We start from the raw sequence: 19,552 nt of genomic DNA on the forward strand, positions 1-19,552 counted from the left end.
CTCTCCCCTCCCAGTTCTACCCACCCTTCACTCCCTTCCACCCTCACTCCCTTTTGTGAGCAAAAAACATCACTCACGAGGGTGTGGGTAAAAGAAGGCCCCACTCGCCAAGGAAATGTAGCTCGCTGGTTCTCACTGATGTGCCGGCTTGTCCTACTGATGGAGTTAGGGTACCACATATGTACAGAGTTGTATTTGATTTACGTAAAAAGGTGTGTGTGTGTGACTGCAGGGGATGGAGGAGGGATGTTTTGGGGTGTCCCTTTTTCATGGACTTGTTGTCCTGACATTGGCACACTAAAATGGCTAAATGAGAGCCACAGAACACACAAAAAATGTGTTTAGGTTGTAGATTAAGATTAGGTAGTAGACCAGGTTAACCTCCACTAGAAAACACTTTTTCCCGTTTCATGTTCTCTGACTTGACTCAGGGTTGGGAGTTTTATGTGCGAGCTGGCTACTAGGTTCAGCCGATATTATGATAGTATCGTCTATCGAAGACTATTGACAGACATTGAGACGTAACAGACGATAGTTTAGCCTTTTTGCTGCAAGGCAGCATTCCCAGTAATCTGCCTATTCATATCTGCTATAGCCTATTTCAATAAATAGCATACAGTGGGGCAAAAAAGTATTTAGTCAGCCACCAATTGTGCAAGTTCTCTCACTTAAAAAGATGAGAGAGGCCTGTAATTTTCATCATAGGTACACTTCAACTATGACAGACAAAATGAGAAAAAAAATTATCACATTGTAGGATTTTTTATTAATTAATTTGCAAATTAATAAGTATTTGGTCACCTACAAACAAGCAAGATTTCTGTCTCTCACAGACCTGTAACTTCTTCTTTAAGAGGCTCCTCTGTCCTCCACTCGTTACCTGTATTAATGGCACCTGTTTGAACTTGTTATCAGTATAAAAGACACCTGTCCACAACCTCAAACAGTCACACTCCAAACTCCACTATGGCCAAGACCAAAGAGCTGTCAAAGGACACCAGAAACAAAATTGTAGACTTGCACCAGGCTGGGAAAACGGAATCTGCAATAGGTAAGCAGCTTGGTTTGAAGAAATCAACTGTGGGAGCAATTATTAGGAAATGGAAGACATACACGACCACTGATAATCTCCCTCGATCTGGGGCTCCACGCAAGATCTCACCCCGTGAGGTCAAAATGATCACAAGAACGGTGAGCAAAAATCCCAGAACCACACGGGGGGACCTAGTGAATGACCTGCAGAGAGCTGGGACCAAAGTAACAAAGCCTACCATCAGTAACACACTACCCCGCCAGGGACTCAAATCCTGCAGTGCCAGACGTGTCCCCTTGCTTAAGCCAGTACATGTCCAGGCCCGTCTGAAGTTTGCTAGAGAGCATTTGGATGATCCAGAAGAAGATTGGGAGAATGTCATATGGTCAGATGAAACCAAAATATAACTTTTTGGTAAAAACTCAACTCGTCGTGTTTGGAGGACAAAGAATGCTGAGTTGCATCCAAAAAACACTATACCTACTGTGAAGCATGGGGGTGGAAACATCATGCTTTGGGGTTGTTTTCCTGCAAAGGGACCAGGACGACTGATCCGTGTAAAGGAAAGAATGAATGGGGCCATGTATCGTGAGATTTTGAGTGAAAACCTCCTTCCATCAGCAAAGGCATTGAAGATGAAACGTGGCTGGGTCTTTCAGCATGACAATGATCCCAAACACACCGCCCTGGCAACGAAGGAGTGGCTTCGTAAGAAGCATTTCAAGGTCCTGGAGTGGCCTAGCCAGTCTCCAGATCTCAACCCCATAGAAAATCTTTGGAGGGAGTTGAAAGTCCGTGTTGCCCAGCAACAGCCCCAAAACATCACTGCTCTAGAGGAGATCTGCATGGAGGAATGGGCCAAAATACCAGCAACAGTGTGTGAAAACCTTGTGAAAACTTACAGAAAACGTTTGACCTCTGTCATTGCCAACAAACGGTATATAACAAAGTATTCAGATAAACTTTTGTTATTGACCAAATACTTATTTTCCACCATAATTTGCAAATAAATTCATTAAAAATCCTACAATGTGATTTTCTGGGGGTTTTTTCTTCTCATTTTGTCTGTCATAGTTGAAGTGTACCTATGATGAAAATTACAGGCCTCTCTCATCTTTTTCAGTGGGAGAACAATTGGTGGCTGACTAAATACTTTGCCCCACTGTATGTTATATAGGCCTAAAAGAACACAAGATAGAAATGTAGGCTTGACAGAGTGGAGAATCCCACCCAAAAAGCACAAAATGTCCTGTCAGAAAATCTTGTTTTGCTCGCTCTGTCGGATGCATGGGCCTTACAGGCTTAAACTATTCATTTTTTGTAACAAACACTCCTTAACTATTCCATTGTCTCGCCATTCGATATGAATGGGACTGGGCTCGAAAAAGTTGCTTGAACAGCCTAACATGAATAAAACAAATATATACATTTTAAGCTTAAGAAAGAAATCCATGCAGGGCTGAAAAACCCCTGAATAGTAGGCTATGGGCCTGGTCCCTAACGAGAAATCCCCCCCCCCCCCCCCCACACACACATGCAGTTTGAAGGGATGCTTGGGACTCGGCTTGCTTGATCTTTTTTTCTGTAGCAATTTTTTACAAATTGCTCAAGGGCCATGGTAGATTCCTCTGTGAAGATGACGTCATTGAATGTTTCGCCAGCTTTGATCCATGCTTGGGCCTGCAGGACGTGCTTATTAAAAGAGCAATAAACTGGCTTTCTTTAGACTAGTTGAGTATCTGGAGCATCAGCATTTGTGGGTTCGATTACAGGCTCAAAATGGCCAGAAATAAAGTACTTTCTTCTGAAACTCATCAGTCTATTCTTGTTCTGAAAAATCAAGGCTATTCCATGCAAGAAATTGCCAAGAAACTGAAGATCTCGTACAACACTATGTACCACTCCCTTCACAGAACAGCGCAAACTGGCTCTAACCAGAATAAAAAGACGAGTTAGAGGGCCCGGTGCACAACTGAGCAAGAGGACAAGTATATTAGTGTCTAGTTTGAGAAACAGATGCCTCACACATCCTTAACTGGCAGCTTCATGAAATAGTACAAGCAAAACACCAGTCTCAACATCAACAGTGAAGAGGCGAATCCGGGATGCTGGCCTTCTAGGCTGTGCTATCATAATTGCAAAAGGGTTTTCTAAAATGATAAACTTGGATTAGCTAACACAACGTGCCAGTGGAACACAGGAGTGACGGTTGCTGATAATGGGCCTCTGTATTCCTATGTATATATTCCATATGCTGTTTCCAGCTACAATAGTCATTTACAATATTAACAATGTCTTCACTGTATTTCTGATCAATTTTATGTATGCATGTACAGTTGAAGTCAGAAATGTACATACACTTAGGTTGGAGTCATTAAAATTAGTTTTTCAATCACTCCACAAATTTCTTGTTAACAAACTATAGTTTTGGCAAGTTGGTTAGGACATCTACTTTGTGCATGACACAAGTAATTCTTCCAACAATTGTTTACTGACAGATTATTTAACTTATGATTCACTGTATCACAATTCCAGTGGGTCAGAAGTTTACATACACTAAGTTGACTGTGCCTTTAAACAGCTTTGAAAATTCCAGAAAATTATGTCATGGCTTCAGAAGCTTCTGATAGGCTAATTGACATAATTTGAGTCAATTGGAGGGTGTGCCTGTGGATGTATTTCAAGGTCTACCTTCAAACTCAGTGTCCATTTGCTTGACATCATGGGAAAATCAAAAGAAATCAGCCAAGATCTCAGAAAAACAATTGCAGACCTTCACAAGTCTGGTTCATCCTTGGGAGCAATTTCCAAACGCCTGAACGTACCACGCTCATCTGTACAAACAATAGTACGCAAGTATAAACACCATGAGACCACGCAGCCGTCATACCGCTCAGGAAAGAGACGCGTTCTGTCTCCTAGAGATTAATGTACTTTGGTGCGAAAAGTGCAAATCAATCCCAGAACAACAGCAAAGGACCTTGTGAAGATGCTGTAAACAATTGTTGGAAACATTTCTTGTCATGCACAACGTAGCTGTCCTAAACGACTTGCCAAAACTATAGTTTGTTAACAAGAAATGTGTGGAGTGGTTGAAAAAACAGTTTTAATGACTCCAACCTAAGTGTATGTAAACTTCCGACTTCAACTGTAAGTAACGTGCCATAGAATTCTGCCGCAGCCTGCAAGCTGTGCCGCAGTACGACGCAACTTTAAAGGAAGAACCACTGTATATTCCAATAGCCTAACAAGGTACTGTTGTCCTAAAGTTGCCACTTTAAAGAAAGAACAAGAATGAAAGTCTGCGTCTATAGGCGTAGGCTAATCTCAATCACAGCTTTATGAAAGATAGAACAAACAATGGCTTATTAAGAGCGGAGGATGAGGCAAATAAAGCAATTATTATCCACTTCTGAGGAAGCCCGTGATTTATAGCCTAACTCACAACGGTATGAGAGCCCGTTCCTCATTGGTTCAGTGTCACTTTGCTCCATCATGTGCGCGAGACACACACACCTGTTCCACCCCGAAACTCAACCAAAAAGGAATATTCAAAAAGATTTGCCTGCACTTAGCCTCTGCCCAGGCTTTCAACAACATTATATTTTGTCATGATTCTTCCAGTTGTAGCATGCGATTTGGCGCTATAACAGAATTGATTTGTTTACGTTTTCCCAATAGGGTGTGATACCATCGTTTATGAGTACATAATCAACATAGCACAGAAGTTGACATGGTCAATCCCGACTAGCCACTCTGCAGCAGACTGAATGGCCGTCTTTGTCAGTGGGGCATAATCGTCCATTCAGAGGACTTATTGTGTTACATGGCCTGCTATCACTGAGCTCTGCAGACACTGGTTGTGTCCCAAATTGCACCCTAAGTCTGTATGTAGTACACTATTTTTGACCAGAGCCCCATTGACTCGGGTCAAAATAAATGCTCTTACTGGAATAAGGTGCCATTTTGGACAAACCCTCTGAGAGAAGGGAAGGGGAATGTATTGAGGCTTTAATCTAAATTGGTATGGTCTCGCATGGAGAAGTTCCCACCCCCCTTCTCTCTGTTTTGGGGTCTCCTGTTGTTTTCCTGACTCAAGTGGTTGGTATGGGAATGCTTAAGCAAATGTCTCTGTCTCTGCCCATGAACTTACTTGACTCCTGTTGAATGTCTGTCTGTCTGGTTGGCAGAAAACGACCCTGAACTTGAAGACCTCTCTGTCTGTGTGTGTGTGTGTGGGTCAAATCAAATATTATTTGTCATATGCGCCGAATATAACAGTAGACCTTACCGTGAAATCCTTACTTGCAGGCCCTTAACCAACAATGCAGTTCAATAAATAGTTAAAATATTTACTAAATAAATTGAAGTAAAAAATTAAAATAAAAAGTAACACAATGTAACAATACAAGGGTACGATACCGAGTCAATGTCGAGGGCTACAGGTTAGGTGTGTGTTCACCTGTGTTTTGTGTGTGTGTGTATGGGTGCGTAAATGTGTGTGTGTGTGTGTGTGTGTGTGTGTGTGGAGGTCCTCCTGCTCTAGGGTAAACACTTGTGCCAGTGGTGTGCGGCTGCTTTCTTTGGGCCCAGGGCAGGTCACAGACCGTGAATCTCAAATGACCCCCTCGCCCCGACCAACTTGCTATCAACTTCAAGACACATGCAAATCATGTTCCACTTTTAAATAATAAAACAAATGTAAACGCAAAAATGCTGTGCCTTATGGGATTCCACTTTGCTCTGAAGCCAGCAGCAATGCTGGCTCGGTCAAAGTGGCTATTGGAGGGTCTAATTAGCCCCGACACCCTCCATTTTCACTCCCTCAGCTTCGGGCGATAATCTGTATTGCTATAGCAATTCATAGAGCGACAAGTTTCTAACTGTGTGCACCACTGTAATGAAAAAAAATAACAATCCTTTAAACTACTACTAGTTTGATAGTTGTAGCCATCAATTGGCCCATTAACAATAATGTCTCTAGTATAGGCTACTTATCATAATGAAAGATATCAGCAAAATGCCTGCGATAAGTGGTCGGTGTTGACCATTTTCGGTTTATTGTCCCAGCTCAAGGGGCGAGGGGAAGGGGCTGATTTGGGATTCAGCCAGTCCCCTGGCTCCTATTTTCTCTTCCCGATACCAGTCACCTGACAGAGCCAGGGGTGCCACCACAACATCTCTCTCTCTGCCACACATTATCATACACACACTCTCACACGCACAAACACTCCTAGGGGAGAGAGTGCAGCTCACCACCTGACCCCAGCCAAATACAATGTACACTAAGAGCAGAGGAAGCGTGTGTCAGTGAAGAGCAGAGCTGCAGCATCGTTCGTCCGTCTGGCAGTGTAATTGTAGAGCTGTCTCCTAGCATGTCATATTGGTTGTGTCCCAACTGTCACCCCATTCCCCTATATAGTGCTCCACTTTTCACCAGAGCCCAATGGCGCCTGGTCAAAATTAGTGCACTGTATACGGAATAGGGTGCCAGTTGGGACACATACATTGTCTTCTCCGCTGCTGCCTGTCAGACAGGAACATTACATTACAGCACGCTGCACAAAGGGAGACCTTGATTTACTCGATACGCCTCAGAACGTTTATGCAACTTCCCCCTAGAGACAGGAATATTGCAGTGGAATTGTAAAACATCTTGAGTGGTGGGAACCAGTTAGGAATTTCCGGGATTTTCACGTTGGGTTTCATGACACGAAACCCAACGTCACTAGGTTTAAAAAAAAAATATATATATATATATTTATTTATTTTACCCCTTTTGTCTCCCCAATTCCGTGGTATCCAATTGTTGTAGTAGCTACTATCTTGTCTCATTGCTACAACTTCCGTACGGGCTCGGGAGAGACGAAGGTTGAAGGCGTCCTCCGATACACAACCCAACCAGCCGTACTGCTTCTTAACACAGCGCGCAGCCAACCCGGAAGCCAGCCGCACCAATGTGTCGGAGGCTACACCGTGCACCTGGCAACCTTGGCTAGCGCGCACTGCGCCCGGCCCGCCACAGGAGTCGCTGGTGCGCGATGAGACAAGGAGATCCCTACCGACCAATCCCTCCCTAACCCGGACGACGCTAGGCCAATTGTGCGTCGCCCCACGGACCTCCCGGTCGCAGCCTGTTACGACAGAGCCTGGGCACGAACCCAGGGACTCTGATGGCACAGCTGGCGCTGCAGTACAGCGCCCTTAACCACTGCGCCACCCGGGAGGCCGAGTCTGTCTAGGTTGACTTTGGGTTCAGGCTTCATGTCCTCTGACGGCTCGGAATGCGCTCTGATTCTGAATCATGGATTCCTGTTTAAGAATCGGAGTTCGCTCACTTTGTCCTCATTGCCCCGCTACCTTAGATGGCTGGGATGTTTACCTGCAAAACCGATGTGCTTGCTCCCGAGAGGCCGGAAACAGACAGGGTTGATTTACAATTATAGGATTATGTCAACTATATTTTGCCTCAATGTTTATTGAAAACACATACATTCACACAATAAGGTACTTGTTGTCTCTCAAAGACATTGTTACAGTTGTTGGTTAGCTAGCTAGTGGATTTTAGCCATATTAGCATAGATGTGACATGAGTCAACACACCTCAAAACAAGGCATGGTATCAAGAACAAGAAACAAGTCGCTGAGACAAGCCGCCTATGATTCCCCACACGGCATCTTCTTGTCATTGCTGCTCTCTGACCCTTCAGAATCATAGCACAGCCTTTTGCCAATGCAATGTGCGCACATCATTGTCGTTACGTTGTCAGGCAACCCGTCTATGGTGTCTGAGTGTGTTATTACTATGATTCCCTCATTGCCCTGGCGGACCAGAGTAGGACGCTGGCCCTCAGTGGCTGCAGTGGGAGGCTTAGAGTTAATGGCTGCGTAGTTTGGGACCCGTTCCCTGTGCCAGTCTTCCAGGCTGTGTAGCTAGCAGCGGAGGACACACCGTCAGCCCGTCTAGCCGCCCGGTCTTGCCTGCTGGAGGTGTGTTCTGAATCCAACAACCAGCCTCTTGTGAAAGTACTTGGTAGCACAGCCCGAGCAGAGCTCTCCTATCCAAAGCCACTTTTTTTGGGGGGGGCTGCCGTTGCCATGGTGATACAAGGAGGGGTTTAGGGATGTGTTGATGGAACTGAAGTAAATATTTTTGAAAGATGTAGGCTTGCCCTGGTAAACCTACAGGGATATGTGTGTAGTTCTGTGTTTACAACCCGTAGCGTGCTGATGTCTGCCGTGTGTTTTGATGGAGTGGAGGGAATTGAGATGCGCTGATTGTTTATCTAAATTGCACCTTGTGAGCATGCACTGCATCAAAAGTTCAACACTAACTTTTCTGGTAAACAGCACGACATAGTTGATTTATCCCAACCTTTTTGCGTTCACATGCACCCTCGATCAACTCTTTGATCTCATTGACAAATGTTGAGTCTAGTGTTTGGTTACAGCATAGGCTATGTGTTGCAGATGGGAAGTGTCCAAACCCAGTCGAGTTTAGATATGCCAACGCTATGAAATGGCTTGGTGATGTCATTTTTCAATGCTGTTATTTATTAAAAAGCTGACGTGTTTCCACCTCAGTGGCTCTTTCTCAAAGCTGTGTTGTCCTAACCCAGTGTTCCTCTGTCTCTTTAGCCTTTCTTCAGACTTCTGAACCTGCGGAAACTGGGTCTGAGTGACAATGAGATCCAGAGGCTCCCTCCTGAGGTGGCCAACTTCATGCAGCTGGTGGAGCTCGACATCTCCAGAAACGGTACGTGCGCTTGGACACACACACACACACACACACACACACACACACACACACACACACACACACACACAAACAGGTGGTCTGGCGGTCTGCGGCCCCCTCTGCTGGGGTCAAAACCACGTTCAAAACCAGCATACAGCAGACGTGCGTGCAAATTACCACCATAAACAGACACCAAATTTAACCACCCGGTAATAAATGTCAAATTCTGCAAAACATCCCTTACAGAGAACCAACAAAGTAAGACCTAGAGCAAAAACCTGCATTCATGGGCAGGCGAGCTTAACAAAATACAAGCAAGCAGGCAAAAGTCTAAATAGACCAATAGAAACTAGGGCTGTCCCCGGCAAAATAAAATCTTAGTCGATCGAGAGTCATCTGTTCTTTCCAATCGATTGGTCGAAATGTAAAACGTGTTTTTCCATATATAAACACCTGTGTTCTAATAAAAACATTGCAGTTAGAAAATATCATGATATACATAAATATCTTATGAAACACATTGGCTACGCATGGGGGTTTGTTCATGTTCTTCAATCGCTCTGGCTGTCTGCAACAAACGTGAAACATTTGATCAACTATAATCTGGGTAGGCTATGGCCCGGCAGCTCACACTAGCTGCACCAGTGAGCTCCGGAGTATTCAGTAAGTATTCAGACCCTTTACTCAGTACTTTGTTGAAGCACCTTTGGCAGCGATTACAGCCTCAAATCTTCTTCGGTATGATGCTACAAGCTTGGCACACCTGTATTTAGGGAGTGTCTCCCATTCTTCTCTGCAGATCCTCTAAAGCTCTGTCGGGTTGGATGGGATGCGTTGCTGCACAGTTATTTTCAGGTCTATCCAGAGATGTTTGATCGGGTTCTGGCCGGGCCACTCAAGGACATTCAGAGACTTGTCCCGAATCCACTCCTGCGTTGTCTTGCCTGTGTGCTTAGGGTCGTTGTCCGGTTGGAAGGTGAACCTTCAGAGTCTCATAGCAAAGGGTCTCAATACTTACAGTACCAGTCAAAAGTTTGGACACACCTACTCATTCAAGGGTTTTTATTTTTTTACTATTTTCTACATAGTTTTGTAGTTATTCTACAATGTACAATGAAATAACACACATGAAATCATGTAGTAACCAAAATGATTTTAAACATCAAAATATATTTTATATTTGAGGTTCTTCAAAGTAGCCACCCTTTTCTTTTGCTTTGCACACTCTTGGCATTCTCTCAACCAGCTTCACCGGGAATGCTTTTTAACAGTCTTGAAGGAGTTCCCACATATGCTGAGCACTTGTTAGGTGCATTTCCTTCACTCTGCGGTCCAACTCATCCCAAACCTTGTCAATTGGGTTGAGGTCGGGTGATTGTGGATGACTGATGCAGCACTCTCCTTCTTGGTCAAATAGCCCTTACACACTGGAGGTGTGAAGCGGCAGGTAGCCTAGTGGTTAGAGTGTTGGGCTAGTAACCGAAAGGTTGCAAGTTCAAATCCCCATCCCCAAATCCCCATCCCCAAATCCCCAAGCTGACAAGCTGTCGTTCTGTCCCTGAACAGGCAGTTAACCCAGGCCGTCATTGAAAATAAGAATTTGTTCTTAACTGACTTGCCTAGTTAAATAAAGGTAAAATAAAATAAAAAAATAAAAATTGTCCTGTTGAAAAACAAATGATAGTGGGGACTAAGTGCAAACCAAATGTGATGGCGTGTTGCTGCAGAATGTTGTGGTAGCCGTGCTGGTTAAGTGTGCCTTGAATTCTAAATAAATCAGTGTCACCAGCAAAGCACCATCACACCACCTCCTCCATGCTTCACGGTGGGAACCACACATGCGGAGATAATCCGTTTACCTACTCTGCGTCTCACAAAGACAGGGCGGTTGGAACCAAAAATCTCAAATTTGGACTCATCAGACCAAAGGACACATTTCTACCGGTCCTAATGCCCATTGCTTGTGTTTCTTGGCCCAAGCAAGTCTCTTCTTATTGGTGTCCTTTAGTAATGGTTTCTTTGCAGCAAATCGACCATTAATGCATGATTCACGCAGTCTCCTCTGAACAGTTTATGTTGAGATGTCTGTTACTTGAACTCTGTGAAGCATTTATTTGGGCTGCAATTTCTGAGGCTGTTAACTCTAATGAACTTATCCTCTGCAGCAGAGGTAACTCTGGGTCTTCCTTTCCTGTGGCGGTCCTCATGAGAGCCAGTTTCATCATAGCGTTTGATGGTTTTTGCGACTGCACCTAAAGAAACGTTCTTGAAATGTTCCAGATTGACTGACCTTCATGTCTTAAAGTAATGATGGGCTGTTGATTCTCTTTTCTTATTTGAGCTGTTCTTGCCATAATATAGACTTGTTTTTTTTTTTTTACCAAATAGGGCTATCTTCTGTATACCCACCCCTACCTTGTCACAACACAACTGATTTCCTCAAACGCGTTAAGAAGCAAATCAATTAAACAAATGAACCTTTAACTAGGCACAGCTGTTAATTAAAATGCATTCCAGGTGACCTCATGAATCTGGTTGAGAGAATGCCAAGAGTGTGCAAAGCAGTCATCAAGGCAAACATGCTGACCACACTGCTTGTGGTCAACCACGGTTGTAGTAATGCACCGTAAAGTTGGCTGCCAACCTCCATATAACGTCCAAAGAGGTAAAAAAAGAAGCCAGAGTAAGTGTCGATTAATTTTCGGAGTAGAGGACCTTGTGAATTTCAGGTAAAATAACAACCCAATATTTATGTCCCTGGAAAAATAGCTAGCAACAGCAAGCTAGCTAGCTAAGTTGCCTTAAATGTTGAATGCTTTTCGACCTGTACCCAAATTTAATATAATTGGTTCGGAGTTTGTTTTGATATTTCAACATGCGTGTCGTAATCGTGTGTGGTATGGGGGTACAAAATCAACAGCGTGATGGCGCAGGTGCGCGTCCGGTTTGGTCAGCATGAAAGTGTGGCTACTTTGAAGAATCTCATATAAAATATATTGTGATTTGTTTAACACTTTTTTTTTTTGGTTACTACATGATTCCATATGTGTTATTTAATATTTTTTATGTCTTCACTATTATTCTACAATGTAGAAAATAGTAAAAAATAAAGAAAAACCCTTGAATGAGTAGGTGTGTCGATATCTAAGGAAGTCTCGAGCTATTGCTTGCCTGAGGTAGTGTGGTCTCCAGCTTATCATGAGGTACTCTTTCTTCCTACCTAGAGTTTTCATATGTATTTTTCGTAGCTGTTTACATACATACCACCACAGTCAAAGGCTAGCACTAAGACAGCATTGAATGAGCTGTATTCCGACATATGCAAACAAGAAAACGTTCACCCAGAGGCGGCACTCCTAGTAGCCAGGGACTTTAATGCAGGGAAACCTAAATCCATTTGACCAAATTTCTATCAGCATGTTAATGTGCAACCAGAGGGGAAAAACCTCTGGACCACCTTTACTCAACACACAGAGACCATACAAAGCTCTCCCTCTCCCTCCATTTGGCAAATCTGACCATAATTCTATCCATATTCTATTCTGACTAAGCATACAAGTATCTGACTGAGCGGTGGTAGGCAGAAGTAGGTGCGTAAACATTCATTCAAACAGCACTTTCGTGCGTGTTGCCAGCAGCTCTTCGTTGTGCGTCAAGCATTGCGCTGTTTATGACTTCAAGCCTATCAACTCCCAAGATGAGGCTGGTGTAACCGAAGTGAAATGGCTAGCTAGTTAGCGCGCGCTAATAGCGTTCTGAGCCTTGGGGTGGTTGTTTCCCTTGTTCTGCATGGGTAACGCTGCTTCGATGGTGGCTGCTGTCGTTGTGTTGCTGGTTCGAGCGAGGAGAGTGCCTATAAGAATATATATTAGTCAAAGGTTAATGAAATACAAATGGTATATAGGGAAATAGTCCTATAATTCCTATAATAACTACAACCTAAAACTTCTTACCTGGGAATATTGAAGACACATGTTAAAAGGAACCACCAGCTTTCATATGTTCTCATGTTCTGTTGTGGACGTCAGTTCATCTTTCAATCACCCTTACATAGCACATATTGCACTTTTACTTTCTTCTCCAAGACTTTGTCTTTGCATTATTTAAACCAAATTGAACATGTTTCATTATTTACTTGAGGCTAAATTGATTTTATTGGGGTATTATATTAAGTTAAAATAAGTGTTCATTCAGTAATGTTGTAATTGTCATTATTTCAAATAAATAAAGAAAGAAAAAAAATCATCCAATTAATCGGTATTGGCTTTTTTGGTCCTCCAATAATCGGTATCGGCGTTGAAAAACCATAATTGGTCGACCTCTAGTACATACCCCAACCAGAAACCATGGATTACAGGCAACATCCGCACTGAGCTCAAGGCTAGAGCTGCCGCTTTCAAGGAGCGGGACTATAACACGGAAGCTTATATGAAATCCCGCTCTGCCCTCCGATGCACCATCAAACAGGCAAAGCGTCAAAACAGGACTAAGATCGAATCGTGGCAGGGCTTGCAAACCATTACAGACTACAAAGGGAAGCACAGCTGAGAGCTGCCCAGTGAACCGAGCCTACCAGATGAGCTAAACTACTTATATTCTTGCTTTGAGGAAAATAACACTGAAACATGCATGAGATCACCAGCTGTTCCGGAAGACTGTGTGATCACGCTCTCCGCAACAGGTCAACGTTCACAAGGCCGAGGGGCCAGAAGGACTGCAAGGGCCTGTACTGTGAGCATGCGCTGACCAACTGGCAAGTGTCTTAACTGACATTTTCAAACTCTCCCTGTCCGAGGTCTGTAATACCAACATGTTTTTAGCAGACCACCATCATGCCTGTGCCCAAGAACACTAAGGTAACCTGTCTAAATGACTACCCACCCATAGCACTCACGTCTGTAGCCATGAAGTGCTTTGAAAGGATGGTCATGGCTCACATCAACACTATTATCTCAGAAACCCTAGACCCACTCCAATTTGCACACCACCTCTATTGCACTCCACACTGCCCTTTTCCACATGAACAAAAGGAATACCTATGTGAGAATGCTATTCATTGACTACAGCTCAGTGTTCAACACCATAGTGCCCTCAAAGCTCATCAATAAGCTAAGAACCCTGGGACTAAACACTTCCCTCTGCAACTGGATCCTGGACTTCCTGACGGGCCGCCCCCAGGTGGTAAGGTTAGGTAACAACACATCCACCACGTTGATCCTCAACACAGGGGCCCCTCAGGGGTGTGTGCTCAGTCCCCTCCCTCCCTGTTCACTCATGACTGCAATGCATGGCACGACTCCAACACCATCATTACGTTTGATGACGACACAACAGCGGTAGGCCGGATCACCGACAACGAAGAGACAGCCGGGTGGTGCCAGGACATCAACCTCTCCCTCAACGTGATCAAGACAAAGGAGATAATCATGGACTACAGGAAAAAGAGGACCGAGCATGCCCCCATTCTCATCGGCGGTGCTGCCGTGGAGCAGGTTGAGAGCTTCAAGTTCCTTGGTGTCCACATCACCAACAAACTAACATGGTCCAAGCACACCAAGACGGTCGTGAAGAGGGCACGACAAAACCTATTCCCCCTCAGGAGACTGAAAAGATTTGGCATGGGTCCTCAGATACTCAAAAGGTTCTACAGCTGCACCATCGAGCACATCCTGGTTGCATCACTGGTTGCATCACTGCCAGGTGTGGCAACTGCTCGGCCTCCGACCGCAAGGCACTACAGAGGGCAGTGCGTACGGCCCATGGCATCACTGGGGCCAAGCTTCCTGTCATCCAGGACCTCTATACCAGGCGGTGTCAGAGGAAGGCCCTAAAAATTGTCAAAGACTCAAGCCACCCTAGTCATAGATTGTTCCCTCTGCTACCGCACGCAAGCGGTACCGGAGCGCCAAGTCTAGGTCCAAGAGGCTATTAAACAGCTTCCATTGCCCCCCTCCCCCTTTTACACCGCTGCTACTTTCTGTTGTTATCATCTATGCATAGTCATTTTAATAACCCTACCTACATGTACGTATTACTTCAACTAACCGGTGCCCCCACACATTGACTCTATATACAGCGGGGGTACCGGTACAGTCTCGCTATTGTTATTTTACTGCTGCTCTTGAATTACTTGTTACTTTTATCTCTTATTTTCATCCGTATTCTTTTCAACTGCATTGTTGGTTAGGGGCTCTAAAGTAAGCATTTCACTGCAAGTTCTACACCTGTATTCGGCGCATGTGACGACTAACATTTGATTTGTAACGTAATACATTGTGGAAAAGTGAAGCTGTCTTAATACTTTCCGAATGCACTGTAACCCCCCCCCCCCCCCTTACATATCAATGGCAGAAGTCAATTCCGCCCTTGATTGTTTACGTCAAACCGATCTCAAATGGTTTCTCATTTTGCAACTCAGCACAAGCACACACAATGGAAATAATATTTTCTCTCTTGTGTCCTTGGTGTACATATCATATAGCAGGTGACAGGAAAAGCAGTATACAATATTGTTATATCTGACTTTGTTCCCCCTCTCTAATCTCTGTCTCTGTCCACAGACATTCCTGAGATCCCCGAGAGCATTAAATTCTGCAAAGCATTGGAGATTGCAGACTTCAGTGGAAACCCCCTCTCCAAGTCAGTGGATCAGTCCAGTACCACCTCTCTCTCTGCTGTTGCCATTGTGTTTTTGCCTTTGAGATATATGGGGGAGGTCACTGTCATACGTGTGCTTTGTGCCATGTTGTGATTATTTCCTTTCCATAATGGCCTGAAGATAAACAGCTCAAGACAATGAAACAAATGTGCAGGTAGTTGTTGCCCAGATGTGTCAAAGGCTCAGAGCAGGCCCTTTCTCAGTATTAGATTATGTACAGTACATGAGCAAAACACCTGGAGGAGAACAAGGCTTTGTGATGATACAGTATGCTGTTCTCTGACCTTGAAACTACATTAAAGGCCCAGTACAGTCAAAAGCGTGATTTCCTGTGTCCATATTTTCACACTGCGGTTGGAATAATACTGTGATATAGTGAAAGTGATGATAATGCCCTTTTAGTCTAAGAGCTGTTTGAAAAGACTGCCTGACAGTGCAGCCTGTTTTGGCCTGAATGGTTACGCCACGGTTAATTAGTTAATAGACCAATAAGAAAGCGTTCCAAGCCTCTCTGCTAATATAAGCTAGTTTTCAGTTGTCCCCTCCCCACTCAGACATCTCCCAGACAGTCCTAGCAAAATTATTGCTTGAGAAATTATAATATATTGTGGAAAAAACGGCTGTATTGCACCTTTTAACATGGCGTTTAAGTATACTGTAGAAGTGTAATGCTTTTGGCGAGGCAAACCATCTCCCTGCTTTTACTTCTCCTATAGAATAAGAAAGGAACTGTTGGCAGGAGTGGTGATGGTGAGTGCTTTGACAGATGGATCTGGCCACTTACGCTGCGTCCCTAATGGCACCCTTTTCCTATATAGTGCACCACTAAAAATGTGCACTATGACGGGAATAGGGTGCTATTTGGGATGCTGCCATAGGCAGATGAAGCAGCTGTTCCAAGTGCTTCAAGGGCTGGTGTTAAAGGGCCATTTTTTTCCCTCTGTGTTTCTCTCCATCTGTTTTCCCCTCTCCCTTTCTGTCCTCATCACCAGGTTGCCTGATGGTTTCACTCAGCTCAGAGGGCTCGCCCACCTGGCACTTAACGACGTGTCATTGCAGACACTGCCCAACGACATAGGAAAGTAAGTGCACACACACGCACCAACAAAATACGCAGACCCAACCACGACACAGGTTTCCTTCTTACTCTAAACATTCAGCCTCCTCGTTCTGTAAAATGACAGACCTTGGTAAAGGCGTAATTACATGACACAATGGGTTCTCAGACAGACTGACTGTGTGACCGGTTGGACGAGACCAATCGCCATGCAAAGTTAACCAGACTTAACTCCTCCTCCTCTTCTCTCGTCCTCTCTTCCCTCTCTCCTGCAGCCTGGCCAACCTGGTGACGCTGGAGCTCAGGGAGAACCTGCTCAAGTCCCTGCCCACGTAAGTGCCCTCTTCAGCCTGGCATAGTCCCAGCCACCCTCCATGCTAGGGAAGGTGGTTATTTCCTAGAAAGGAGACCTTGATGATATGACTGGTGATTTGAAGCACAAAGTCCTCTCTAGTATATCTGTTCACTAGCAACCAATATTATTTGCTCTCTTCACTATGGATACAGTTGTTGTGAGAAGGACAGACTGTAAATGTGTGATTTGCTGAATGACCAGCTTGTCATGTGTGTGACTGTGTGGGAATGTGTCAATGATTGGGCGTGATGGTTTAGTCTGACAATCAGTTAGTCTATCTGATCCAGACTGTAACAGTCCAGAAGTCGCCTTCAAATACATTGTTGATGTATTTATATATAGATTATAAATACAGTGTGCTTTTGGAAAGTATTCAGACCCCTTTTGGGGCGGCAGTGGTTAGAGTGTTGGACTAGTAACCGAAAGGTTGCTGGATCGAATCGCCGAGCTGACAAGGTAAAAATCTGTCGTTCTGCCCCTGAACAAGGCAGTTAACCCACTGTTCCCCAGTAGGCTGTCATTGTAAATAAGAATTTGTTCTTAACTGACTTGCCTAGTTAAATAAAGGTTAAATGTAAAATAAAAATGACTCAGTACTTTGTTGAAACACCTTTGGCAGCGATTACAGCCTCAAGCTTGGCACATCTGTATTTGTGGAGTTCCCCCCATTTTTCTCTCCAGATCCTCTCAAGCTCTGTCAGGATGGATGGGGAGCTTTGCTGCACAGCTATTTTCAGGTCTCTCCAGATATGTTCAATCGGGTTCAAGTCCGGGCTCTGGCTGGGCCACTCAAGGACATTCAGAGACTTGTCTCGAAGCCACTCCTGAGTTGTCTTGGATGTGTGCTTAGGATCGTTGTCCTGGTGGAAGGTGAACCTTCACCCCAGTCTGAAAACCTTCTCCAGAGCACTCGGGACTTCATCAAGGATCTCTCTGTACTTTGCTTTGTTCATCTTTCCCTCAATCCTCAGTCTCCCAGTCCCTACCGCTATGATTCACCGTAGGGATGGTGCCAGGTTTCCTCCAGATGTGACGCTAGGCATTCAGGCCAAAGAGTTCAATCTTGGTTTCATCAGAACCGAGGATCTTGTTTCTCATGGTCTGAGCGTCCACAAAGGCCCTTTTCCCCCGATTGCTCAGTTTGGCCGGGTGACCAGCTCTAGGAAGAGTCTGTGGTTCCAAACTTCTTCCATTTGAGAATGATGGAGGCCATTGTGTTCTTGGGGACCTTCAAAGCTGCAGAAATGTTATGGAACCCTTCCCAGATCTGTGTAATTCCTTCGACCTCATGGCTTGGTTTTTGCTGTGACATGCACTTTCAACTGTGGGACCTTATATAGACAGGCGTGTGCCTTTCCAAATCATGTCCAATCAATTGAATTTACCACAGATGGACTCCAAGTTGTAAAAACATCTCAAGGATGATCAATGGAAACAGGATGCACCTGAGCTCAATTTTGAGTCTCATAGCAAAGTGTCTGAATACTTATGTAAATCAGGTTTTTCTGTTAATTTAAAAAAAAAAAACTCATTTGCAAAAATGTCTAAACCTGTTTTCGCTTCGGCATTATGCAGTATTGTGTGTTGGTTGATGATGAAAAAATGTAATACATTTTAGAATAAGGCTGTAACGTAACAGAATGTGGAAAAAGGGGTGTACTTTCCGAAGGCACTGTATATTCACAACGCTGAGTGAGTTTCAACGAGACCGTGTCGTCTGAGTGTGCAGTAGTCCCCATTACATCAGTGTTTTCTATGATTTATGTGTTTCTCTCGCTTATCCAGGTCACTCTCTTTCCTGGTGAAACTGGAGCATCTGGACCTGGGCAGCAATGAACTGGATGTGTTGGTAAGAACAATCTCTAAATAGCACTCTGTTCCCTATATTGTGCACTACTTTTGACCAGCGCCCTTGTACAAAGTGGTTAACTACATAGGGAATAGGGTGCCATTTTCAACGGAGACGCTATGTAAAGGATGTGTGATATACAGCATGACAATAACTCACATTCTCAACATACATGGGGGCCATAGAAATATACGCACCCTTGACCCTGGTTTATGCTGTGCCACAAAACACGTCTTGCATACAAGCAAGCTGGTTAGATATACAGCTCACAGGACATGCCACACAGGATCGTACACCCTGGATGTCCAGCAGGGTTGGGTTACAGATTTTTATAAACCCAGAGACCCAACATTCCGGGAACGCTTGTGAAGTAGACTTTGCACACCAGACCGGGGTTTAGGGTTTGAGAAGTCAATGAGAAAAGTAAAAAATGATTCCTTTTGTTTTTTTTTTGTTTTTTTCTAAAGGCACAACATTCAAACCAATGTTTTAAGTAGGTGAACATGTCATTACTACAAACTTGTAAAAGTGTCACACTGACACTTTTACATTTTTGTCAATAACAACTTTATCGAAAGAGTGCTTTTTAATTTGACGGCCTGTACATGTGGAGTTTAGAGCGAGATGACCGTTCGAACCGATTACGTGTTTCTGCGGATGAGCTGTGATATCGCCTACAACCGTGATCAGGGATTTCTATTGGACAACCGTTTCTACTTATCTTCGTACTAAACCATCTTTGGTTGGTCAATTTGAATTGAAGTCGGTCATTTCAAGAAGTGATTTGATTTTCAAATCCAGAACTTGACATAGCTTCTCCTTTTCTGCTTATTGAGAAGAGAATTCAATATAGATGTACATT

At 44.1% G+C, this 19,552-nt stretch overlaps 1 protein-coding gene across 50 annotated transcripts in view; it reads left to right on the forward strand.

The window, feature by feature from the left end:
- LOC110535656 (protein scribble homolog) overlaps positions 1-19,552 on the forward strand; it is a 117,766-nt gene that overhangs the window by 39,254 nt on the left and 58,960 nt on the right. For all 50 annotated transcript variants that reach the window (XM_036935396.2, XM_036935395.2, XM_036935390.2 and 47 more), the window contains exons 2-6: positions 8,672-8,789; positions 15,332-15,410; positions 16,422-16,511; positions 16,762-16,818; positions 18,627-18,690. In XM_036935396.2, coding sequence (XP_036791291.2) covers positions 8,672-8,789; positions 15,332-15,410; positions 16,422-16,511; positions 16,762-16,818; positions 18,627-18,690 — 408 coding nt within the window. The remainder of the gene's footprint in view (positions 1-8,671; positions 8,790-15,331; positions 15,411-16,421; positions 16,512-16,761; positions 16,819-18,626; positions 18,691-19,552) is intronic.

This window comes from Oncorhynchus mykiss, chromosome 11, assembly GCF_057628025.1.
Source record: "Oncorhynchus mykiss isolate SJ-2025 chromosome 11, ASM5762802v1, whole genome shotgun sequence".
Classification (NCBI taxonomy): Eukaryota; Metazoa; Chordata; class Actinopteri; order Salmoniformes; family Salmonidae; genus Oncorhynchus; species Oncorhynchus mykiss.